Source organism: Staurois parvus, unplaced genomic scaffold (assembly GCF_062004578.1).
Source record: "Staurois parvus isolate SC_StPar_1 unplaced genomic scaffold, SC_StPar_1.0 ptg001328l, whole genome shotgun sequence".
NCBI classification, from domain to species: domain Eukaryota; kingdom Metazoa; phylum Chordata; class Amphibia; order Anura; family Ranidae; genus Staurois; species Staurois parvus.
The window spans coordinates 6,375,778-6,398,836 of NW_028319124.1; the positions used below are offsets into that span (position 1 = coordinate 6,375,778).

The window sequence follows — 23,059 nt, forward strand, 5'->3', positions numbered from 1 at the left end:
TATCCAGAGGTTGTCTTTGGGAAATAGACTTATGAGTGCTGCCAGCGTTGCTGCAGAGGTTGAAGGGGTGTGTGTGTGTGGGGGGGGGTGTGTCAGCCTGTCAGTGCTCAGACCATACGCCGCACACTGCATCAAATTGGTCTGCATGGCTGTCATCCCAGAAGGAAGATGATGCACCAGAAAGCCAGCAAACAGTTTGCTGAAGACAAGCAGACTAAGGACATGGATTACTGGAACCATTTCCTGTGGTCTGATGAGACCAAGATAAACTTATTTGGTTCAGATGGTGTCAAGCGTGTGTGGCGGCAACCAGGTGAGGAGTACAAAGACAAGTGTATCTTGCCTACAGTCAAGCATGGTGGTGGGATGGTGGGAGTGTCATGGTCTGGGGCTGCATGAGTGCTGCCGGCACTGGGGAGCTACAGTCCATTGAGGGAACCATGAATGCCAACATGTACTGTGACATACTGAAGCAGAGCACTATCCCCTCCCTTCAGAGACTGGGCTGCAGGGCAGTATTCCAACATGATAACGACCCTAAGCATACTTCCAAGATGACCACTGCCTTGCTAAAGAAGCTGAGGGTAAAGCATTTCTCCAGACCTAAACCCTATTGAGCATCTGTGGGGCATCCTCAAATGGAAGGTGGAGGAGCGCAAGGTCTCTAACATCCACCAGCTCCGTGATGTCATCATGGAGGAGTGGAAGAGGACTCCAGTGGCGACCTGTGAAGCTCTGGTGAACTCCATGCCCAAGAGGGTTAAGGCAGTGCTGGAGAATAATGGACACACAAAATATTGACACTTTGGACCCAATTTGGACATTGTCACTTAGGGGTGGACTCACTTGTTAGCAGCGGTTTAGACATTAATGGCTGTGTGTGGAGTTATTTTGAGGGGACAGCAAATTTACATTGTTATACAAGCTGTACACTCACTACGTCACATTGTAGCAAAGTGTGATTTCTTCAGTGTTGTCACATGAAAATGTGAGGGGTGTACTCACTTCCGTGAGATACTGGTATGTATGTATGTATGTATGTATGTATAATATATATAGAGATAGATAGATATTATATATATCTGTGGATCCAGTGTCTAACAATTAAAAGAAAAACAAACAAAAAAAGAAAAAAAAAAAAAACAAAAAAAAAACAAAAAAAAAAAAAAAACACAGGAGGTGTTGGTCAAAGCAACCAAATCAGGTGTAAAAGGGATTCTGTCCCAAAACAAAAGAACGTTGTGAATTCGGTTTTCCTGTCCAAGAACTAGGATGCATCCTGAGAGTTATAATCTGACATAGAAATGGGGTTCAGAATGGCGCAGTTGCAATTTTGGCTGGGGGTTATGCATTTCCACTTCTTTCCACTATGCATTTCCACTTTTTTAGCCAAATTGGGATATCACCTACAGTACTTTATATTTGATACCTATTAATATTCACATAGCATAATTTAAAATGGTTCTAAAGGCTGAAGTTTTTTTTTAACCTTCATGCATTCTACGCATGCAAGTAAAAAACCTTTTAGTGTGCAGCTCCCCCCTCAGCCCCCCTAACACTTATTACTACTACTGGTAATTATATAGCCGTTATGCAGAACTTTACAGAATATATATATATATATATATATATATATATATTTATTACATTCACATCAGTCTCTTACCCTCAAGGGGCATACAATCTAAGGTCCCCAACTTACATTCATACATACACATACTAGGGCCAATTTAGACAGGATCCAATAAACCTACCAGTAAGTCTTTGGAGTATGGGAGTAAACCAGAGAACCCGGAGGAAACCCACGCGCAGGCAGAGGGAGCACATGCAAACTCCAGGCAGGTGGACCAAGCCCAATGTCAATTCAGCAATGTGCACAAGAGCAGTGGCTCTCCCGGGGTCTTGCCATTGGTTCCCACTGCTGTTAATCACAGCCCGGGAAGAGAAAGCGGGGGTCAGGGCCGATCCACACTCTGTCTTATAGACACAGAGGCAACTTGGGAGCAAGCATGTAAGAGTACCCCCAGAGCAAGCAGCTTGCACGGGGGACACTCAGCAAGGGGGAGGAGCCAGGAGTTGTAGTGGAAGACCCAAGAAGAGTAGAACTGGGGCTGCAGGTAAGTATGACACGTTTGCTTTTTTGAAAGAAAAAAAAAAAAACCCTTAGTATAAATATTTTGAAACGGATTTTGTTTTTTACTTGCTCAATATCGGTGTTTCACAAAAAACACTAATGGGTCACAACCCACTTTTGGGGAGGACTGGGCCGCGGGGCAAGTGCCCCCCCAGGCCTCTCTAATGCCCCTACCATCACCCCAGACTTTGAGACACTTATCAAGAGCAAGAAGCATCCCCAGTTTTCCCATTAGTTGTAATTTCATATGTTTAAATTACTGTTTAATTTTATTGGGATTTTACCTCAACAGCACTTTCATTTTCACTAGCGCTGGAGGGCCCTCTACTGGACTGTATTGATTACTACACCGCATTGCTTACTATACACAGCCGGCAGCCATCTTGGATTTCCTAATGCAAGTGTGTTTTCCTTGTATGCTTATCACTTACTGCATTAAAGTTACTACACTATCAGAAGCTTTGTCTGGGGCCCTGTTTATGCCATGGGAGCCCCATTCTTTGAAGGTCTACCTGATTCCTGCCTACTCGAAGTTTGATGTCTGGGTTTAATACCCCCTCTGGTGGCTGAAGTCAACATCCCAGGAGACCCCTGATGTATTACAGACCCATGACACCTGGTGGCTGAGGCTTAGATGACTACTGCCTATTCCAGTGATTCACATCCTGAGTACCAGGAGTAGGTCTTATATACTCCATGCGCAAGCATTTCATCTATCTGGTTAGTGTATATCTATATTCCTCTTCACCGCCACAGGAGTCACAGAACCTCCACTTTATTCTGCACTTATTATTTGGGAACTTTATATCTGTCATTAACTGTATTTATTTGTATTGATATATCTGTGAATGTCACAGATATACTAGCGTACATTTCATTATACATTTATTACTGCAATGTCCTGAGGTGACTTTTATGCTAGCAGCTAGTACGTTTTTGTTCATTTATTCATTGTTGTGTCTCTTTTCCCTGTACCCAGCGCTTGATTTTATTATTTTTAGGTTTTCAGAGATCGCCTAAAAGTGAGCAGAGTAGGCGACAGTCTGATAAATTGGGGTAGAGAATTCCAGAGGATGGGGGAAGCTCTGGAGAAGTCCTGGAGATGAGTATGGGAGGAGATGACAAGGGAGCTAGAGAGCAGGAGGTTTTGCGAGGAGCGGAAAGTATGGTTTGGGTGATATTTGCAGACAAGACCGGTGATGTAATTTGGGGCAGAGTTATAAATGGCTTTATACGTTATTGTTAATGTTTTGAATTTTATCTGTCGGGCAATGGGAAGCCAATGGAGAAATTGGCAGAGAGGGGTGGCAGACATAGAACGGTTAGTAAGGTGGATAAGTCTGGCAGCAGCATTCATGATAGACTGAAGAGGGGATAGCCTGAGATTCGGTAGGCCAATGAGGGAGTTACAATAGTCAAGGTGAGATATAACAAGGGAGTGAATAAGTTGCTTAGTGGTTTCCGAGGTTAAGAATGGGTGTATCTTGGAGATGTTGCGGAGGTGAAGTCTACAAGATCTGGACAGCGATTGGATTTGGGGTGAAAGGACAGATGGGAGTCTAGGATTACACCTCGTACCCTGGCATGAGGGGAGGGAATGATTGTGTTATTGATCTTGATGGAGAAGTCAGGGGAGGGGGCACGGGCTGGGGGGAGACTGAAATGGTGAGGTGAGGGGTAGAAAGATAGATTTGTGTGTCATCAGCAAAGAGATGGTACTTAAAGCCATGGGAGTTTATCAAGTGACCAAGGGAGGAGGTGTAGATGATGAAGAGAAGGGGTCCAAGGACAGAACCTTGAGGGACCCCTACAAAAAGATTCTATGTTTCCAGTATTCTCAAAATCAACCTTCTTCCATGTAAGGAATAAAGTCTAGTAAACATGATCAGAAAATCGTACAATAAAATATCGCTTCCAAAGAGATCGAACAATTATCTGATTGTTGCTTCAAATAATTCCAGAAGAAAGCTTTGTACTGTCAACCACGAAAATGTGTTCTCGTACGATTCCACAATCATAGGCTTTTCATTTAATCAGTACAGTTTTCGTCCAAAAATACAATACAACACATCACTTTCAAGTTATTATTCTGTCATACAAGAATTTTCATAACTTTAGTAGCCTCGGGTGATCATTCGTCCGATATTTTTAATCATGTGTACAGGGCTTTAGAACGTCTACAATTGCAGTTTTAGTCTGTTCCAAGCTTTCACTATATACAGACTAGCATATAGCTGTCAAAATACATGGGGACCAATTTGTCGAAGATGTCTATAATACCCATTAGCAAAAGTTAAAACCAGTGCTGCCTGTATATAAACAGCACCAATCAAAGAGAGAAGTGTAAATCAAAAGGCTGAATTTGATTGGATGCACCAAGGTAACAAATTCTTTGGTCGCTACAAAACATCTACTTGGATATTACGTGCCTTTCTATCCCTGTTTGCTGCTTGAGGCTTTTGTGTGAATGTGGCTGGATTCTCCGAGGTGGGAAATAAGATTTCCTTTGAAATTAAATCCTTTCTACCTCCTCCCTTTGACCTCCCAACAAAGTAGCAGAAAACAAGATGAAATCTTAGAGCCGCGTTAACCTTTCAATTCCATGGGGCAAACAGTCAACCCAATATGCAAAAAATGGCTCCGCACTTCCATCACCTTCATTTCTAAAGTGTTAAGAATTAAATCAAAATGACAGCGTACACTCCTACACAAATCAGAAAACTCTATAGAAAACATTTTATGGTTACAAAAGACATCTTGAGAAATAAACAATTGCAATAATACATTGATGGTATGCAAATGACGACCACAACCCAATTTCAGATGTTAAGCATAGACCTTTGGTGGACAACTGGCCATACACACATCAACAAACAATTGACTTTTTTTCTGTTGATCTCTGCAGAAAGTAAAAGTCGTTCTACAGTCAAAAAACCATCTGATCGATATCCACTTCCTCATGTGTAGCATTTTTATCAATAGTTAAGATATGATGGTAACTTGTTGGTAATCTCTGTTTCCACCATTCAATCTCATAATCTGATTGATCAAAATACTTAAGTATTTAAAAACAAAACAAAAAAATCTGAGTGCTGCCAAAAAATGTATACCGATCAATAATATTCCGTCCTGGCTGATCGACTCAGTTTGATAGAATCTGATCAAAATTAAATCTGAATCGATTGAAAGGGAAGGGCTTTCCAATTGTTTGCAGATTTTTTGATCACTTTTGATTCATTCATTTTGACCGAATCTCACATTGTTCAGATTAAGAAAAATGATCAAATTGTGTGATCACCATAAGCAACATTCTGATTGGTTGCTGAATTACATTGCACAACGATCTTTGAAGTGCCATAGTTTACACATACACAGATTTGTGAAAATTGTAAAAAAAAAAAAAAAAAGTGTGCACACACACGCGTTACTGCTGTAAAAGAATCCTTTTTTTTTTTAAATGTGAAACTTCCATTTTAGTTAGACTAAAAAACGCAAAATTAACTTTTAAATAATAAACAAATATATTTTCATGACAAGATTAAAAAAGCAAAAAAGTAATTGAAAATGTTTTTAACATCCCCAAGAGTTTATACTATGATGTCTTGAGGAACTAAAAAAAAAAAAAAAGAAAGTGTGCACACACACACGAAAAAAAGTTTAAAGAAAAATCAGGAGAAAACTAAAAACAGACCTGTACATACCACATGCGGAAGGAATGTTAAAAAATAAACATGAAGGGAAACTGATACAACATGTTTAAACAGAAAAAAAAAAAAAGGAGGGAAAAAATTAAAAACATTGCTGCTTTCAAATGCAAATACAGCAAAGTATGGGATGCAAAACTTTAGTTAAGCTGATGCTGATGGAGAGTTAGCCATAAAGGCCTTAAACAATGCCTAACTAGGACAAAAGGGAGTGAATGGCTCTAAGCAGCAGGCACTAGCTGGTTTCCATGGAAACACCAATGGGGCCTAGTTAAATTTTTCCCTTCTACTTCCTGAAGCATACAAAAAGGCCTGTGGGTACCCTAATCCCAAAACCTCAGTACCGGGATGGGGGTCAGAAGTTTCCCACATATTAGAGCAGGAATAAAAGCGAAAGCACTCAGCCACATAACACCTTTTAATCCACATTCAACAACAGGGAAGCTGCTTGTTGATAATTTGGCCATCAAAAAAAAGTGTGTAATCAAGGGCCAAAATGCAGTCGAACTAACATCAAGCTTGTTGTATTAGGAGGTTGACAATCCCTGATGAAAATATCTCTCTAGATCTCGATGTTATTTATGGGACCATGTTAATATACAAGCAGACCCAGGAAAATGACAAGTGGGTTCATCCCCATAAATCTAGAAGTAGCATTTCTGTCCCTGAAGTCATGTTTCTTACAAGGCTACCGCAAAAGATAGCATTTGACGTGTGTATACAAATCTTATAGGAAAGATGTATGAATGAACTTGGCCTTATGATCCATGCTTTCACTATATACAGACAACCCCCTTTGCAGCCTTGCACTGCTAATGCACAAAAAAGGATGGATGCTTCCTAGCCCACTAGCAAGCTGAAGTTGGCCATACGCTGCTTGAGTTTCATCTACGTCCTGCTTAAATCAGCCATAATTTGAGCTGTAGGTGTGCAAAAGCACTTCTGTCAGGTGGAAATTTGTTGGCCAAACAGTGACTGAATCCAATTTGAAAGCTGCAGGTCCTGCTAGCAGCGGAGTACAATAGTGGGCAGTGGAGATACCTCCATCCACGCTTGAGGGAATTGATTGATTTCTCTCCTTCGGCCCTGTGCCCCCACATCTAAAAGGTGTATAGCTGCAGACTGGCAGTGAATCCCAATGATCTATCTCAGATGACCCCGCATGAGGGGGTTTTCCACATTGCTGTAAAAAGCAGGGTGCACCTCAGAACAGGACTGCTCACATTCGTACGCATGCATTGTACCACACGTTAATCCATGCTGCTGTATTTTGCAGACAAAACCAATGCAACTGCTTCTCTCTACATTGTGATGCATGTGCTAACACAGTTGGCGATTTGGAAGACAGCAAAACAGATATGTGTTTGGTCCAGCAATGAATATGAATAAGCATCTAAAAATCCAACTTCAAATCTAACCAAGTCAACACACAAGTGTGAAAAGGGAGTTTAAGGGCTCATTCACACCATGCCCATTGAGCTATGGTTATTTGCATTGCTCGACGCAAGGGCACAGAGAACAATCGTTTTTTATGTGTCCTGTTCACCCCATGCATGAGAGGTAATGTGAGCTTTGTTAAAATGCATCTGTGCCAATTAAGGCTCTTTAAAATCCTTTGATAAAAACTTATTGAGTGTGAACCATCAGCATCATGAATATATTATTAATGAATAATAATAATAATACTTCCACATAAGGTGTACTTGCAGAAAATCAATTATAGTTGCCCTTTGAAATGGAACAATTGAGTACTGTCTGTGATACTTTTTTTATTTGCTCTACCATACAATTTTCAGGAGCAACTTTTGGGGTAGGTCCCCTTCAAGGTCCAAGCAGTACTGCTTCACAAAGTTTTAAGGTACACTTTTAAAATGGAAAACAAAGTGCATAGGTAATGATCACATGGTAAGCCCCGGGAAATCGTTTTATTAGTATGAATATTCTCAATTGCTGAAAGCTGAACTCTGATTTGGTACTACGGTTTACTACCCATCATAACTCTGCACCAGCTTAACTAAAAGCCTATATTGCTTTTGCACAAATATCCATATAGGAAGAATTATGCTCCAAATACAATCTGACTGCAGAAAACCGAGTGCCAGCTTTACAAATGATTCCTCATTATTTACACGCATGCTGGGATAAATATCATTTAATTGCATGCTGCTAATTACATTTTGGATTATCCCCAAAACTATCGCTAGTTAACTATTCCCCTGTAAGTTGATTTGTTTTTCCATTAAACATTCAAATCCCTCATCCATCCTAGCCCAGGAAATACCTCTAGGACAGGCAAACACCCTTTTGTTTGCTGTGAGCGGTGACTGGTGGGGGCAGGTCTTCATTAATTCTGCACATACAAGCCCAGGAGTCTGCTGACCCTCAGCCGGGTTAATAAAGGCTCACAATCCTCAAGAATGCACTTACAAGCATTATGCAAACATAGGGAAATAAAACACCATTCTATGTTAAAAATAGACTTGTTGCCTGAGTTGTGCAGGAAAAAAGTCATCAATACAAAAATGACTCTGCCTCTTCAAATTCATTCAACTTTTTAAGAAAAGACACAATCCAAGGACTAAACAAGATTTCTATAACTTACAATGGCAGTGCTCTTTAGATTACCTGTAAATATAACAAAAAAAAAAAAAAACCTCCTCCACCATTTAGACTTTATCCATTTCTTACCTAATTGAACCGTACAGCTGCTTGGTGAATATAAAGGAGATTGTACAATAAGCTGTTGGGGGAAGTTTAAAAATGAACCTGAAACTTTGCCCTATTAGCCCTCAAAGGATAAATACCCCATGCAGTCCTGTTCACCTGCTTAGCCTGATCCATGTGTCAGCTCCATTCAGGAGCTTACACAAGGTTAGAGTCCCTCCCTCCCCCCAATGTAACAGTATTGGGGCCTGATGATTTGACACTTAGGTCCTAGCACTGCTTCTTGGGAGTAAGAGAGGTCATACACTCCTCCATGCCCAAAGTACTGTGTATTTACTCGGACATAAGGACAGCAGAGCAAAGGGGTGTAGCGAAGGTGTTAAGAGGACCTGTCAGTGGCCAGTTCGGTTTGAATTTATTTCTAAAACAAGTAATAATGTATAGTGGCATCATTTCAGTTCAGTGAAGTCATAACAGGTACCAAATATCTGCACAGAATAGCAATTTTAAGTCCAAATTTGCTGAAATTCTGTTTATGAATTGCAGCCACCATTTAATCTTTGGAAGGAAAAGAAGAACCCATTGCATGATGACCAAATAGATTTGTATAGATCTAAAATTTTAAGAATTTTCTTTGGTCCTCCAGAAAGAAAGCAAACCCCCCCCCCCCCAAAAACCCACATCTCTCATGTTAAAAAAAAAAAATACAAAACAACAGGACAGAGTTTGGTCATACTGGAAGGTTTGGCAACCCTGGGTCGATAAATTCCGACCATCAGACTTTGACCCTACTTTGTTGAAGCCTTGATATTTTGGGTAGCTTTCCTATACATCAGGGCGAGTTATCACCCATCAACTCAGCCCACGGGTACCCCTATCCCTCCAATACTCACCCCCTCCTTTTATTCCTTACTCTGATCCCATCTGTGGATTATTAGACTAGTAGCCCAGGGCTATGGATGAGGTGGGGCTTTTGGCAATCTCCTGGTATATAGTATCATAAAATGATATACTGGTTTAACTTTTCATTATGTGACAGCTTTCGCACATGAATGCTTTACTGTATTTTGTTATAATGCTATAATGCAGATCGAATAGTACGCTAGTAACTTCATGCTATTTGAGATGCAGTCCATCTCTCCCTGCGTGGAGTTTTGATTGGCCTTGTTTTGACAAGTCTCCTCAATTGTTTTAGACAGTAAAAACAAAAAAAAACAAAAACACCTGTTGGTTAGAGTTGGAGCACACTATACACTAAAGGCCTTGACAAGGCAGCATGGCTTCCACATTGTTTTGCACATATATGAAACTAGCACCTCTGTTCTATTACATAGTGTTCAAGGAATACTGGTCATTTCTGTCATTTGGATTTATACGGTGTCACCATTGGCCATGCACTCTTCTATACCAATTGTGGGTGACAGTGTGGGACAGGTTAGTAATAAAAATAATAAAAAAAAGTAATAAAAAGTATAACACGGGCTCTACACCTTCCCCACTCCATATCACTGAATATATGCTTTGGCTAAAGTGTTTTTTTTTTGTTAAAGATCAAATAACAAAATCGATATCAGTGTATTTAACCAGTTATTTGAAAATTTATTAGAATCAAGTAGTCAGTATCAGAAGGAGAAGGCAACAGTCACTTACTGTATGGCTACTTTTAAAATATGTGCAAATATGGGACTGTTACACCCCAAGTCAGTTCACACTGGCAAAGCTCATAATATATACATGAGACCAAGTGCAAGAGATTCCAATGAGATTTAAAAATTAGTCTGTCACATGACTGAAAAGCATCCTTATCCCCATAAAAAGCTTTGTAAAATGAGAATATTAATGTGATCTGGAAGCTCGGCCAAAGCCAGCTGTACACCTTTAGACTTCTCTCAGCAAACTCAGTTGATTCCCCCATCCAAGCTAAAACAGCATGGATAAAGGAATCTCCCCTGCTGGCTATTGTCTTCAACAGCCAGTGGGACCTGCGTCTGCTGAATACCAAAACAGCGACTGCCAGTGATTGCTTGCACTCACTGTTTGCCAAATCATTACCTAAATATGCAAACCTAAAGCCAGCAGGGTACAAGAGAATTCTTTTCGCAGCCTTTGTACATTAAGCACTATGAGGGTACCACATTGGTTGTTTGATAACTGCACAATGAAAAACTCAAATCTCTATACAATATACTATTGCTTTTTGCACAATGTTCCCAAAAAACAATATTTCAGTTTTGGCTCGAGTGGCCTGCTGGCTGTCTAGGCTACACCCAAACATGTATACAAGGACAAAACAGATGTATTTGACACAATGCAAGAAATAAAACACTTGGATGCTTTGTGATGCACTGGAAAAAAAAAAAAGGGGGTATGGTCCATGGATTCACATTAAGGGCTCATATTACACACACATGCGCGCTTACAGCGACCCGGTTAGTGGGATAAAAGAAATTCAAACAGCAAAACCCTGTGAAAGAAGCATGTTTATACTTACCTGTCTGGCAGGTCTCTTGCAAGTGCTGTGAGCCAACATGATCCAACATCCCTGGTGTGTGGGGTAGTGTCCAACCTGCTGGTCCTACAACACTACTGTGTCCTGCAAAGATTTGAAGCCATGCTCACTTTTCCCCATGACACAGTCCCCTCCATCACATCAGAGACTCCCCAACTCCATAGAGTCCCCCAATCACAGAGTCCTTTCATCTATCTCTGACCAAAGACAAACTGAGTCTTGTGCTCATTGCACCCCAGGGGAACTCAAATGACACACTAGGGTGCCATGGCACTCTGGTTGAGAAACACTGCTCTATTCTAGAGGCCAGATACTGTATGTTGGATGGTACTGGCAATGGGGAGAAAAGCTTAAAGTGGAACTAAAATCCTAACACTTATCTGTCCAACAGTCCTGAACTGATGCTGGTATCTTCTTCAGAGTGCTGGTCTTTGGGCCACTTCATTGGCTGACAGTGGATGATCTCACTCCTGCACATGTGTGTGGCTACGCTGCACAGTTCAGTGTACAGCCCCAGAGAACACAGTGAGCAGGTATGTAGGGGTATTCTATAGTAGGAGGGAAAGTGCATGTCTATTCTGCAGTAAAAGCCTGCCTGCTCACTGCTTCTTACAGTGCAATTTCAGTACTGCTTTAAGCTAACTTGCCAACTGGTCAGGGAAGTATTATCCTGCTTCTTTCAAACAGTTTTGCTTAAGCCTGATCAGGTCACTTTAAAGAGGAACTTCCGTCACTCCTATGATTTTTTTTTTTTTTAGCTAAACCTACATTTCATGCACTGCTGTCCCGGATTCAGATACTCACCTGCCCAGTAGATCCAGCATTGACCTGTTGCGATCCGCTGATCAGGTGCAGCAGCACAGATCCCGCACAGCCATCTTGGTCTTACTCAGGCTGGCCATACAGTTGCAAGAAAAAGTATGTGAACCCCTTGGGATTACGTGGAGTTTTGCATGAATTGGGCATAAAATGTGCTCTGAACGTCATCTAAGTCACAATAGAAGAACACAGTCTGCTGAACATAATACTACACAAACATTAGATGTTGCCATGGTTTAATTGCACATAACATGTAAACATTCACAGTGCAGGGAGGAAAAAGTATGTGAGGCCCTAGCTTAATGACTTCTCCCAGAGCTAATTGGAGCCAGGAGTGAGACAACCTTGACTCCAATCAGTGTGATGATATTGGATGTGTTGCTGACAGCTGTCCTGCCCTTAAAAAACACACACCTGTTTTGGGTTTACTGGTTTCAAGAAGCACTGTCTGATGTGAACCATGCCTCGCAGAAAAAAGAGCTCTCACAAGACCTACGATCAAGAATTGTTGACTTGCATGAAGCTGGAAAGGGTTACAAAAGTATCTCCAAAAGCCTTGATGTTCATGTGTCCACAGTAAGACAGACTGTCTACAAATGGAGAAAGTTTAGCACTGTTGCTACTCTCCCTAGGCGTGGTCGTCCTGCAAAAATGACTGCAAGAGCACAGCGCAGAATGCTGCATGAGGTAAAGAAGAATCCCAGAGTGTCAGCTAAAGACCTACAGAAATCTCTGGCACATGCTAACATTTTTGTTGACACATCTACAATAAGAAAAACATTAAACAAGAATGGAGTACATGGGAGGACACCACGGAGGAAGCCATTGTTGTCCAAAAAGAATATTGCAGCACGTTTGAAGTTTGCAAAAGAGCACCTGGATGTTCCACAGCACTACTGGCAAAATCTACTGTGGACAGATGAAACCAAGATTGAGTTGTTTGGGAAGAACAAACAACACTATGTGTGGAGAAAAAAAAAAGGCACAGCACACCAACATCAAAACCTCATCCCCACTGTAAAACATGGTGGAGGGAGCATCATGGTTTGGGGCTGCTTTGCTGCCTCAGGGCCTGGACGGATTGTTGTCATTGATGGGAAAATGAATTCCAGAGTTTATCAAGACATTTTTCAGGAAAACGTACGACCATCTGTTCGCCAACTGAAGCTACGCAGAGGATGGGTGATGCAACAGGACAATGACCCAAAGCATACAAGTAATTCAACAAAACAATGGCTGCAACAGCACAGAATACGTCTTCTGGAGTGGCCCAGTCAGAGTCCTGACCTCAACCCGATTGAAATGCTGTGGCATGACCTTAAGAGAGCGATTCACATCAGACATCCCAAGAATATTGCTTCACTGAAACAGTTTTGTGAAGAGGAGTGGTCCAAAATTACTCCAGATCGTTGTGCAGGTCTGATCTGCAACTACAGGAAACGTTTGGTTGAGGTTATTGCTGCCAAAGGAGGGTCAACCAGTTATTAAGTCCAAAAGGTTCACATACTTTTTCCTCCCTGCACTGTGAATGTTTACATGTTATGTGCAATTAAACCATGGCAACATCTGTTTGTGTAGTATTATGTTCAGCAGACTGTGTTCTTCTATTGTTGTGACTTAGATGACGTTCAGAGCACATTTTATGCCCAATTCATGCAAAACTCCACGTAATCCCAAGGGGTTCACATACTTTTTCTTGCAACTGTAGACAGTGCGAATGTCTTTCCTGCAACCAAGGGTGTGTTCTTCCGGCAGGGAGGCATGGGAAGCTGTCCCTGCCGGGAAAAAAAACAGTGATTATTGCTAGTGGCTATACCAGCTGCTAGCAATAATCTCATGTAAAATCCTGCAGGCTGGTTGTACCCAAGTTGATTGATCAATCAACGTGGCTACATTCAGCTATCCCACACATGGTTCAAAATCGCAACCGGATCCTGCTGAACCAGCTGAGATTCGAACGCCTATGGCTGGCTTCAGGCATTGGAAGCCAGCTGCCTCTTCTGGGTCAGGCAGGTGGCCTCCGATGAAGACCACAGCCCTGCCCAACTGACCTTTGTTATTCCCTATTCCTGCAGCCTCCTGGGATATGGGACAAAGAATTCCAGGATGCTGAGGCAGCAGGAACAGCTCATTTTTACCTAGACAAGAATGGTGGTGGGGAAGTGATGCCAATTCATATTGCGGAGGCAATGAGCCTTAGATGACCTGGAGGTGAAAGTTTACTTTTACATTTTAGCAATTTTTATACAAAATGAGAGGTCACAATGCAATCCAAACCTACAAAGAATATTAAAAAATATGCTAAACTGTACTTTATTTGTAAATTATCTGGTGAAAAGAAGATCAGAAAAGGGTTACATGGATGAGTGCTTTAGAATTTCAAGTCAAGATTTTATTCCTCAGGATTAATTCCTGAAGAAAAAAAAACGAACATATATACACGCATACACAGGGCCCCAGCTGTTCCAGTTGGCCTCTGACCTTTTGCTTTTCTTAAGTGTGATTTTTACCCCTCACCCCTCTTGTGAAGTGGGCGCTCCCCTCCCCCCCTTTCCTCACAAGCCCAGACACAAAAGCTTCCTTAGTGCTCCTTGTGTGAAGCAGCACAAAAATGTTGCTGGCCCCTTTGGCTAATGAAGTGTATGGGTCAAAATGACTGTTTATATATGTTAATCTACTTCCTCTCAGCAGAGTGTGTGTGACAGAGCTTTCATTCTAAACACAAGCTGCGGCCTGAATGGAAAGGCACACAAGCTGCAATCCCCACATCAGTGGAAGTTGTTATTTTTTTTTTGGCACAGAGCTTTCACTGATCAGGAAATCCGATGAAACTAGTATTTAGCTAATAAAAAAGGGATAGGAAAAAGGGAAAATTAACATCTACACCACACACACACTCACAAAGAGCCACATTAAAGAGGTTTTTCGTTAGGATTTAAAATAACCCCACTTGATCTATGGTTATCTAAAGACAAAACACTTTTTGAAAGGTGAATCTAAAGACAAACACTTTTTTTAAAAAAATTAGTTTTAGGTCTCATGCACACTGGCACTCCTGTGTATAGTTCTCTACAGTTATTCGAGAAGTATACACAACCTTTATCTCTGCCAGATCACTTTTTCCTGCTTTTTGATTTTCCCTGCATTTGGCCACATTTTCATCTCATTCAGTGTACACTCGTGCAAGGGTCGTGTTTATCCACATGGGGAGGTACAGGTGTTTCGTGCACAAAGCCGCAGCTCCCAATTTGATATTCGTGTGGCTGCATAGTCCTGAACACAAAAATGTCTGCATTTGGGGCCATGCACCTGCATGAATGTTAAATTGGGAACAGCCACTGAGTCCCAATAGACATCAATGGCACAGTCTGCATGGGGAAGCACGAAAGCTTGTACATCTCCATGCAGGTAAGCATGACCCTTGCTTAGATGAACAGGGCCTCAGGCTACATGCACACTGGGAAATTAGTCCCTGTGCATCAAATCCTGGCATTTTCAGTCACCCAAAAGGCACAGGTGAAATATCCAGGTTTTGATAAACAGGGGTAAATGCCCAGTGTACATGAGGCCTTGGGAGTTTCTAGTCATACCCTGGATGCACAGAATTCTATCTTCTCTAAGCACAGCTAACCTAAACACATCCATAGTATGAATGAGACCTTTGTGAAATTTGGGAGGGGTTGGAACCAGTCAGGTTTTTACAGCTGAGGAAGGTGGAAAAATAGCACTGGGACCATAAGGTTATCCTATCAGTATTGCTATCTTAAAGTATTGATGTTGATATAAATAATCTGGTTCCTGGACAGGTAGCTTGTACATCCCAGAGGATTTCCATGGTTTCCTTTGTTTGTAGTGTAACCTAACAAAAATGGAAATTGAAGAGCCACACAATTGCTAAGAGGTTCTGATACAACATTATTCCAATAAAAGTCAGGAGGACAATCCAAAGAGTAGCCGTCCTTGGACTGTCCTCCTTACTTTTATGGAGATGAAGCTGTATCTGGACCAATCTTAGCAGTGGTGTGACTCTTCAATTTCCATTTTTATTTGGCAATTATGGCTTCACCTTCTCTAGTCATCCTGGTGACCACCATCACAAGGATCGAAAGCGAGAGAACAGCAAAGGATTTAAAATTCTGTTCAGTCTTGTTAACCAGGTCCTCATCTAATATAGCCACATCACAGTTTTGCCTTGCACTCACTGGAGTTTGCGGATTGTGCAATGAAGGAGCACTAGCTGGCCATAGATACTTTGCATAAATAAAAAAAAAATCCTCTATCCACACAAGCAAGGTGGATGGAAGAATCCTCATCTGATGGAACATTGTATTCTGATAACTAAGAATGTCCACTGTCAAAATTCACCAAACAGCTGCATCTTCTGTTGGACAAAGGTTTTCCAGGTTGGCTGTTGACAGAATTGATGTAATGACTTACTTCTGTTAAATGGGGATGACCACACTCTGAAATTTGTCTTGTCCCTGCTGAAGTGGCCAAATTTTGGTCCATCCATGGCCAGCTTAACTGGATTCAGTTTGGGGAAAATGGAATATAAGCACTGGGGATTTAGAATTATCCCAATGTTGTAAGAGTTATATAAAAAAAAAAAAAAAAAAAAAAAAAAAATGGATTTGGACAGGGCATCTGGGTTATTGGTTGTCAAAGGATCTCCACTTCCTAGGTTTGTGTCTACAAAAAAAAAAAAATCTGAACATGAAGCACCAGACTGGGAATTTGAACATCCAGATTAATTTATTCCAATATAGGATAAAAGATTTGCCATACAGCCAGTGCGGTTTGAGGGTCAGAAAACACTCTCTTCAGGTCTTTTGAGAGTATGATATAGGCCAGACTGAACACGAGATATGGTTATTGAACCACATGTCAGCAGCTGTTTTAGGCAGCAACCTAATTATAATGTGCTATATAATACTCATCCAACTCAACTACATACCTAGTTTTCAGTCTAGCATACATCATAAACTCAAAAGCCCTTATGAAAGGAGTGCATTCTAACCCCCAGAAACCATACAACAAAGTTACATATCTGAATGTTCAAATTTCCTGTGTGGTTCTTCATTCTCATCAGGAAAAATTCAGGAACTTCTAGAAGTTTCATGTAAAATGCATTTGTTGATTTCGATGTAATGGGTACACATGTTTTTTTTCTGGAGTGCATCTTTATCTTCTTTCCTAGGACAAAGAACATTGCTTTACCTCCCAGATACAAAGGCTGCTCAGTAAGGTTAAACTGTACTAAGTATAAGTAAATGTTTACACTTTAGACTCTCTGCAGTCAATGCTGACTTGACAACATTAACTGTTAAGGCGCTCAGAGACTTTGGTTTAAAAAATAACAATATTTAACCACAAATGTCTAAATGTTCTGGAATCTTTTGAGAAAAAAAAATAGGGCAGTAATGGAAAAATAGGTATCCTGTAATATGTGCTTCACCAGAGGCAATTTGCCTTCTAAAGTGAAAAAAAGAGTTCACAAATGTAACTTGGTTCCCAAATGTATCAGGTGTTACAGATGTGATCTGATTTTTTTTGCTTCAGCAACAATAATTTTAGCCTTTACATCATTAGCCAATTGATACATCTTGTTACTGTTATATGCCAGTTTGTTGTTACACAACTTTTTTTTTTTAAGTCCTATGTCTTTTATATAGAATATAAAAATAATAAATTATACTTTTTTTTTTTTTTTTTTAAATATTCTCTCAAGACAGGACTAGGTTGTTAAGGTTTGTCCCTGGATTTTATTTTGCTTGGAAGAACCCTATATTTCTGATAAACTGTACAATCAGTTGATTGCATTTCTGCAATTCAGATTCAACACCAATCATCTTAAGAAGTGCAATAAAACTTCCATGGCTCATATTGAATATTGAGGAAAAAAATACCAGGCATGGGATCATCCAGAGATGATGTCATGCTTTGAGAGGAGGGGTTGAGCCTTTTGTGATAAGTGACAAGGGTAAAGTAGGGCTGACCTGCTGTGACAACCAAAAAGTATTAATAAAGCCTTCACAATGATGTACTGTCCAACCACTTTCTATAGGCATTTTATTTGTGTCTTATTGGAGTCGGGAGTCTGATACGATTGGGAGGTGGCAAAATTGCGTGACAACCATTACTTGGAGAAATACTTTTGAAAATTAACCTCTACTTAAGATCAATTTAACTAAACCTAAGCCTGTATGGCCTACAGGAATGCACCTTCAGCTTTACTTGAACCGGTTTTTGACTTCCCGCCAAGCCTAGAAACTGTCACATGAGGCAGACATTTATACAAGATATTGAGGATGTTACAGCTATCATTGAAGGGGTTTATAATAAAGGTGGTGAAACACTCATACACCTTTTCAAACATAATATGCAAGCTTAAATTTAAACATTTAATCTCAACTACAAGTTTGTTTTAAAATGCATCTCTATTCAAACCTAGTCTTGGACAAGGGAGTGAAGGTTTAGAATGTCTGCCAGGTTCTTAATGCTGTGTCCATTGGGGGAATTCACCCTAGCTGTCCTAGTAAACAATGTCCGTAGGCCAGAGACTGATACGTTTTTAATGGTTGGCAATAGAAAAAGGAATGGAGGGGAAATCTTATAATGGGCAAGATTTGGAAGAAATTTCCTCTCACTCCCTGTTGTCTCTAGGCTGGAAATTTAGAGGAAATGTCCCCAAATGAAACACATACATGTTAACAAAAATATCATGCCTTCCCCTATGCAAAAAAAAAAGAAAAGAAAAATTGGCTACAGATGCACTTTAACTGTTGGCAGACAAATCTCTGGTTAGCCATAGCAGTAAGGCTGGTGATTTTCACTGCTGCAGAACTAACCATATTGGCGGGGAACTCTATTTCTGTAACGTGAAAGTGAATATTTTAATGTTTTCCTTTTACATTCATATTTTTAGATCAGTTTAGAGATTTAAACATGGAATAAGTGGGTCCTAGGACCTGTTCTAATGTGAAATGTAGTAATCTGTCTTTCTCAGAAGCAATCTTCCCTTCGATTTGCTAAAACCTCATACACGAGATGAGAATATCAGATGAATGATCGTCTTTTTTTGCATGCTATTCGCATATCAAAAATGAAGAAGTTACTTTGGTTTCCAAGCATGCATGGTTTTGGTCGCTTGATTTTTTTCGAATGAATACTATACTAATTAAACAAAATTGTTCGTTCTAGTATCGTATCGAAAATTTTCACGCTTGTCCCTTTGGATAATTTTGCATCAACTGTTGTGATCGGCTCTTGAAAGCGATGTACTAAGGATCAGATTATCAGACAATTGCTCCGAAAATCATATTATTCGTCCAATTTTCTCATCGTATGTACTAGGCTTAAGTTTCACTGGTCCGGCAGGAAACAAATCCTGACCATTGAAACGATTTCTAAATGTTGACAGCAATAATTTGTTGTTGCATTATGGGAAATGGGTCTTCACATATAGACACTCTCTAGGTGAGGGTCTTGCAAGTGATGTACAAACAAGATTTCTAGAACAGATAAAGATGTTCTCGTCTGGAAAGAAGCAATATACATTGGAGTCTTTTCTAGTAAAGCCATTTTCTTTTTAGGAAAGCTTTTTCCTCTCCATAAGAGATGAACATAAACAGAAAACCCTACAGTGACTCGTGTGGGTACTAGACTAATCGAACGCATTCTTCTTGCAAAAGAAAACAAGAAAACAAGTGAACAGCTACAATATTTGCAACAGAAACCAATATTTCAGGCATTGATTGCATAAGTACTACAAGTAGCAGTGCACGATGAGCCACAAGGTATTTACCGGTACATATTTAGGGACAATAGCTAAAAGTCCTGGGAATGACAGTACACTTATATACTCTTAGTATGCTTATGATTTGAGTATACTTGTGCAATCTCCCCATTAGAGGAACAAACATAGCAACAGAAGAGCCAAAAATTTCCACTACCTATCCCTGGCTGTGAATGCAGTGTTCACACTGCTACAGAGACACACCAAAGCATGGTTTCAGATCACTCGCCGTACTAATATAGGTGACATGTTTACACTTACAACTCATTTTTACTTCTCGCTTTTCATGCCCACATAATCTTGTGTCTATATGTAATCCTATCTGTGTAGGTGCATACAGCAATCAGTAACCTGGGGCTGTGTTCTGCTCCATGTACACCAGGCTGACAGAGAGGTATGCACGATGTTTACCCAGAAGAGTAGTAAAGACAGCCTGGGGCTATGGAAAGGAAAGACAAGTTCTTTGCTGGGACAAAGGCAGGACAGGAAGTCTGCACTGGATTAAGTTTGTGCCTCTGGGCTGAGAACCTACTTAGTTCCATATTAGCAGCTACTGGGAAATGTATCTCCTTTGAATAAAACAAGGTGCCTTTATATCTAGGTCTAGCCATATAAAAATGTAAAAGTGTTGGTACCTGCAATCAAAAAGAAGAGCAATAGAAGTTCGGGTGCACGCCAAAATAAACCACAGCAGTGCAGGCCAATATCACTCGCACAAGAGTAATAGTAAACTGTTGGCGCTACATAAATCCTGTATAATAATAATAAATCAATCAATACTGATATAAGACACCAAACAGTAAGTGAAATTTTAACTTGTTACTTCCATACGGTGGGAACAGGAGGTTTTGAGTAAGGACTTCTATTTAGTCAATTTATTCACAATGCACTGGACCTTCGGATCGTCTAGCTATTAAACTAGCTATCGTCTAGCTATAAACTCATTCCACAAGATGCTGTTGATAGGAAACACAGCTAACGGGTACACGGTCACTTCCAAAAACAAGCATTTTGAACGGTGGGGGTTTAGTTTAAAAGGAACAATAAATAGAAAAATGTTAAAGTGAGCGCTATCCAATCAGCAGCTTGAACACTCAAGGTAACCAAAATAAAAACCTGATCATAAACATCTAATAAATAAGTGCAGCGCTAAAAATGATAGATGAAAACATATATATCCCACATAAGAATTAGCAATAAATTATAATAAATAATTGTATATAAAAGTTCAATAAAAGTGACAGTCTGTGTAGATATAAGGTGCAAAATGGTAATGAAATCCAGTGATGGTGCTCCAAATGGTGTGGTAAAATTACGCACTCACCAGATGCTTAATTTGGGTATGCATTAAATGTACCAGCAAGGGTCTCCTTAATAGGTAAAGGTCTGATCAGAGGCACCAGTCATCCATCCATCCACTGAATCCAGAGAAGGGAGTTCCTGTAAGCAGGCATCTTTACCCATTCATCCCTTAAAAGGGACCTCTGGCTACCTGGATCTACTTACTCTCCGCTGGGCTTTTAACATCACCACCCTGAAGGAGGATTATCTGCGCACCTGACCAGACCTTTACCTGTTAAGGAGACCCTTGCTGTTACACTTAATGCGTACCCAAATTACGCATCTGGCGAGTGTGTAGTTTTACCACACCATTTGGAGCACCAGCACTTGATTTCATTACCATTTTGCACCTTATATCCACACAGACTGTCATTTTTATATACAATTATTTATAATAATTTATTGCTAATTCTTATGTGGGATATATATGTTTTCATCTATCATTTTTAGCGCTGCACTTATTAGAGGGGGTTTAGTTTGCTCTACCTCTACAGTAATTCGCATGGCTGGAAGTCTTTTGAGGTACAATAATTGCTCCAGGTTCCTGCCCAGGCCAAAGTTGATCAGATTTAAAAACACAGAGGACAGGCAATGAGAATGGCAGAGGGAGTGTAGGACTTCAACTTCCCTAACTAAACGCAACAGAGATCATGTAATGAAAATTTAGAAAAAGGTCCCTCTCAGTTTAACTAATCATGTAACACAGAAAAGCTTGCTTCTGAAGCCTAAATATCAAGATTCACCTACAACACACAAAACAAAATCCTACCTTGGTCCGGCAAGGTGGAAGGGGGCCGGGCAGCTGAGATAGCAGCGCCAAGCAGGACACCCCAGAGGAACAAGGACCTTCCAGAGAACATCCCAACTTGGCTAGTGCAGAGTACAGGAATCCATGAGGTCTCCAGTGTCGAGGGGAGACAAGCCTCACTCCACACCTGTAAAAATACAAGAAAAAAAGAATCAGTTAAGAAAAACTAGAAAAATTGTATGGGAAGCAAGGTCATGGTCAGAAGACCTTTAGGGGAAAAACTGGAGAAACAGATAACAGCAACTAGCTTTTTTTTTTTTTTTTTTTTTTTTTTAGCAGATAAGAGTAGTGTGTAAAAATGTATAAGGGAAATTAGAATTTTACAATGGTTTGGAGAAGATCACAGGACCTTCTGAAACCTTTCATGTACTATAGGGGGGAAAATAATTATGATAGTTCCTTAAAATAAAGCTTGCAAGTAAAAACAAAATGTTATTGCAGAGTCTCACCTGCTCCTGTTCTATAAAATACTAACGGAGGCCATACCAACATACATGCTAACAGTGAGTGGCAAGAATGTGCTAAATGTTGGGACCGATTATGTGATTCTAGTGAAGGCAGTCCCTACTTAAATAGCATACACTACAACCCCAAACCCATCTCCCAGCACATGTGCTGGACTCTGCATCTAATCTGACCTTGAGACCTGTAGAAAGGCAATGAGCCAATTACATCAGAAGGGATTTAAGATTATAGAAAATCCTACCTACCATAGGTGCAAGAAGAGATTTTTGTTTCTTTTAGCAGCTATAGAAACCACAGCTGGCAGCAGAATGCAATTAAAAAGTCACAACATTAAGGCTAATTTCAGACTTGTTTCCAAACTGCAGAACCTCTGAAAAGCGATCCATGTTTGCTTTTCTGAGACGTTTGAGAGACAGTAAGGAGGCGATGTGATGTTGTTGCAGGGCGTCTGCGGTGCTTCCACATTCACTCGAATGGGTTGCGTTGACATTCGAGTGAGCATTAGAGTAGTGAGTTTTTGCAAAGAATCAAAACCACAGCATGTTTTACCAAGTTTTAAAATGGCTCATGTTCTAAAACCCCACAACATGGCTTGTACTCTATGACATCTTCATACTTTGTGAACAAAATGATTAGCAGTTTTTATTATTAAAATCTGAAAAGGTAGAAGAAAAAAAACAAAACAAAAACAAAACACTGCAATTAAGTTTGTCAGGCATGAGCTCTCATTTCAACCCCTAGAAGATTTCTCAGCCAATAAACAATAAAAAAAAAATAAAAACGAAGAAAATAACTAAAGAAAATTGGTTCTTTACACCCC

The 23,059-nt window shown here is 40.3% G+C and overlaps 1 protein-coding gene across 6 annotated transcripts in view; it reads right to left on the minus strand.

Moving 5' to 3' along the window:
* FGFR1 (fibroblast growth factor receptor 1) overlaps window positions 1-23,059 on the minus strand; it is a 134,883-nt gene that overhangs the window by 83,756 nt on the left and 28,068 nt on the right. For all 6 annotated transcript variants that reach the window (XM_089661321.1, XM_089661319.1, XM_089661323.1 and 3 more), the window contains exon 2: window positions 21,736-21,901. In XM_089661321.1, coding sequence (XP_089517447.1) covers window positions 21,736-21,826 — 91 coding nt within the window. In that variant the 5' untranslated portion in view covers window positions 21,827-21,901. The remainder of the gene's footprint in view (window positions 1-21,735; window positions 21,902-23,059) is intronic.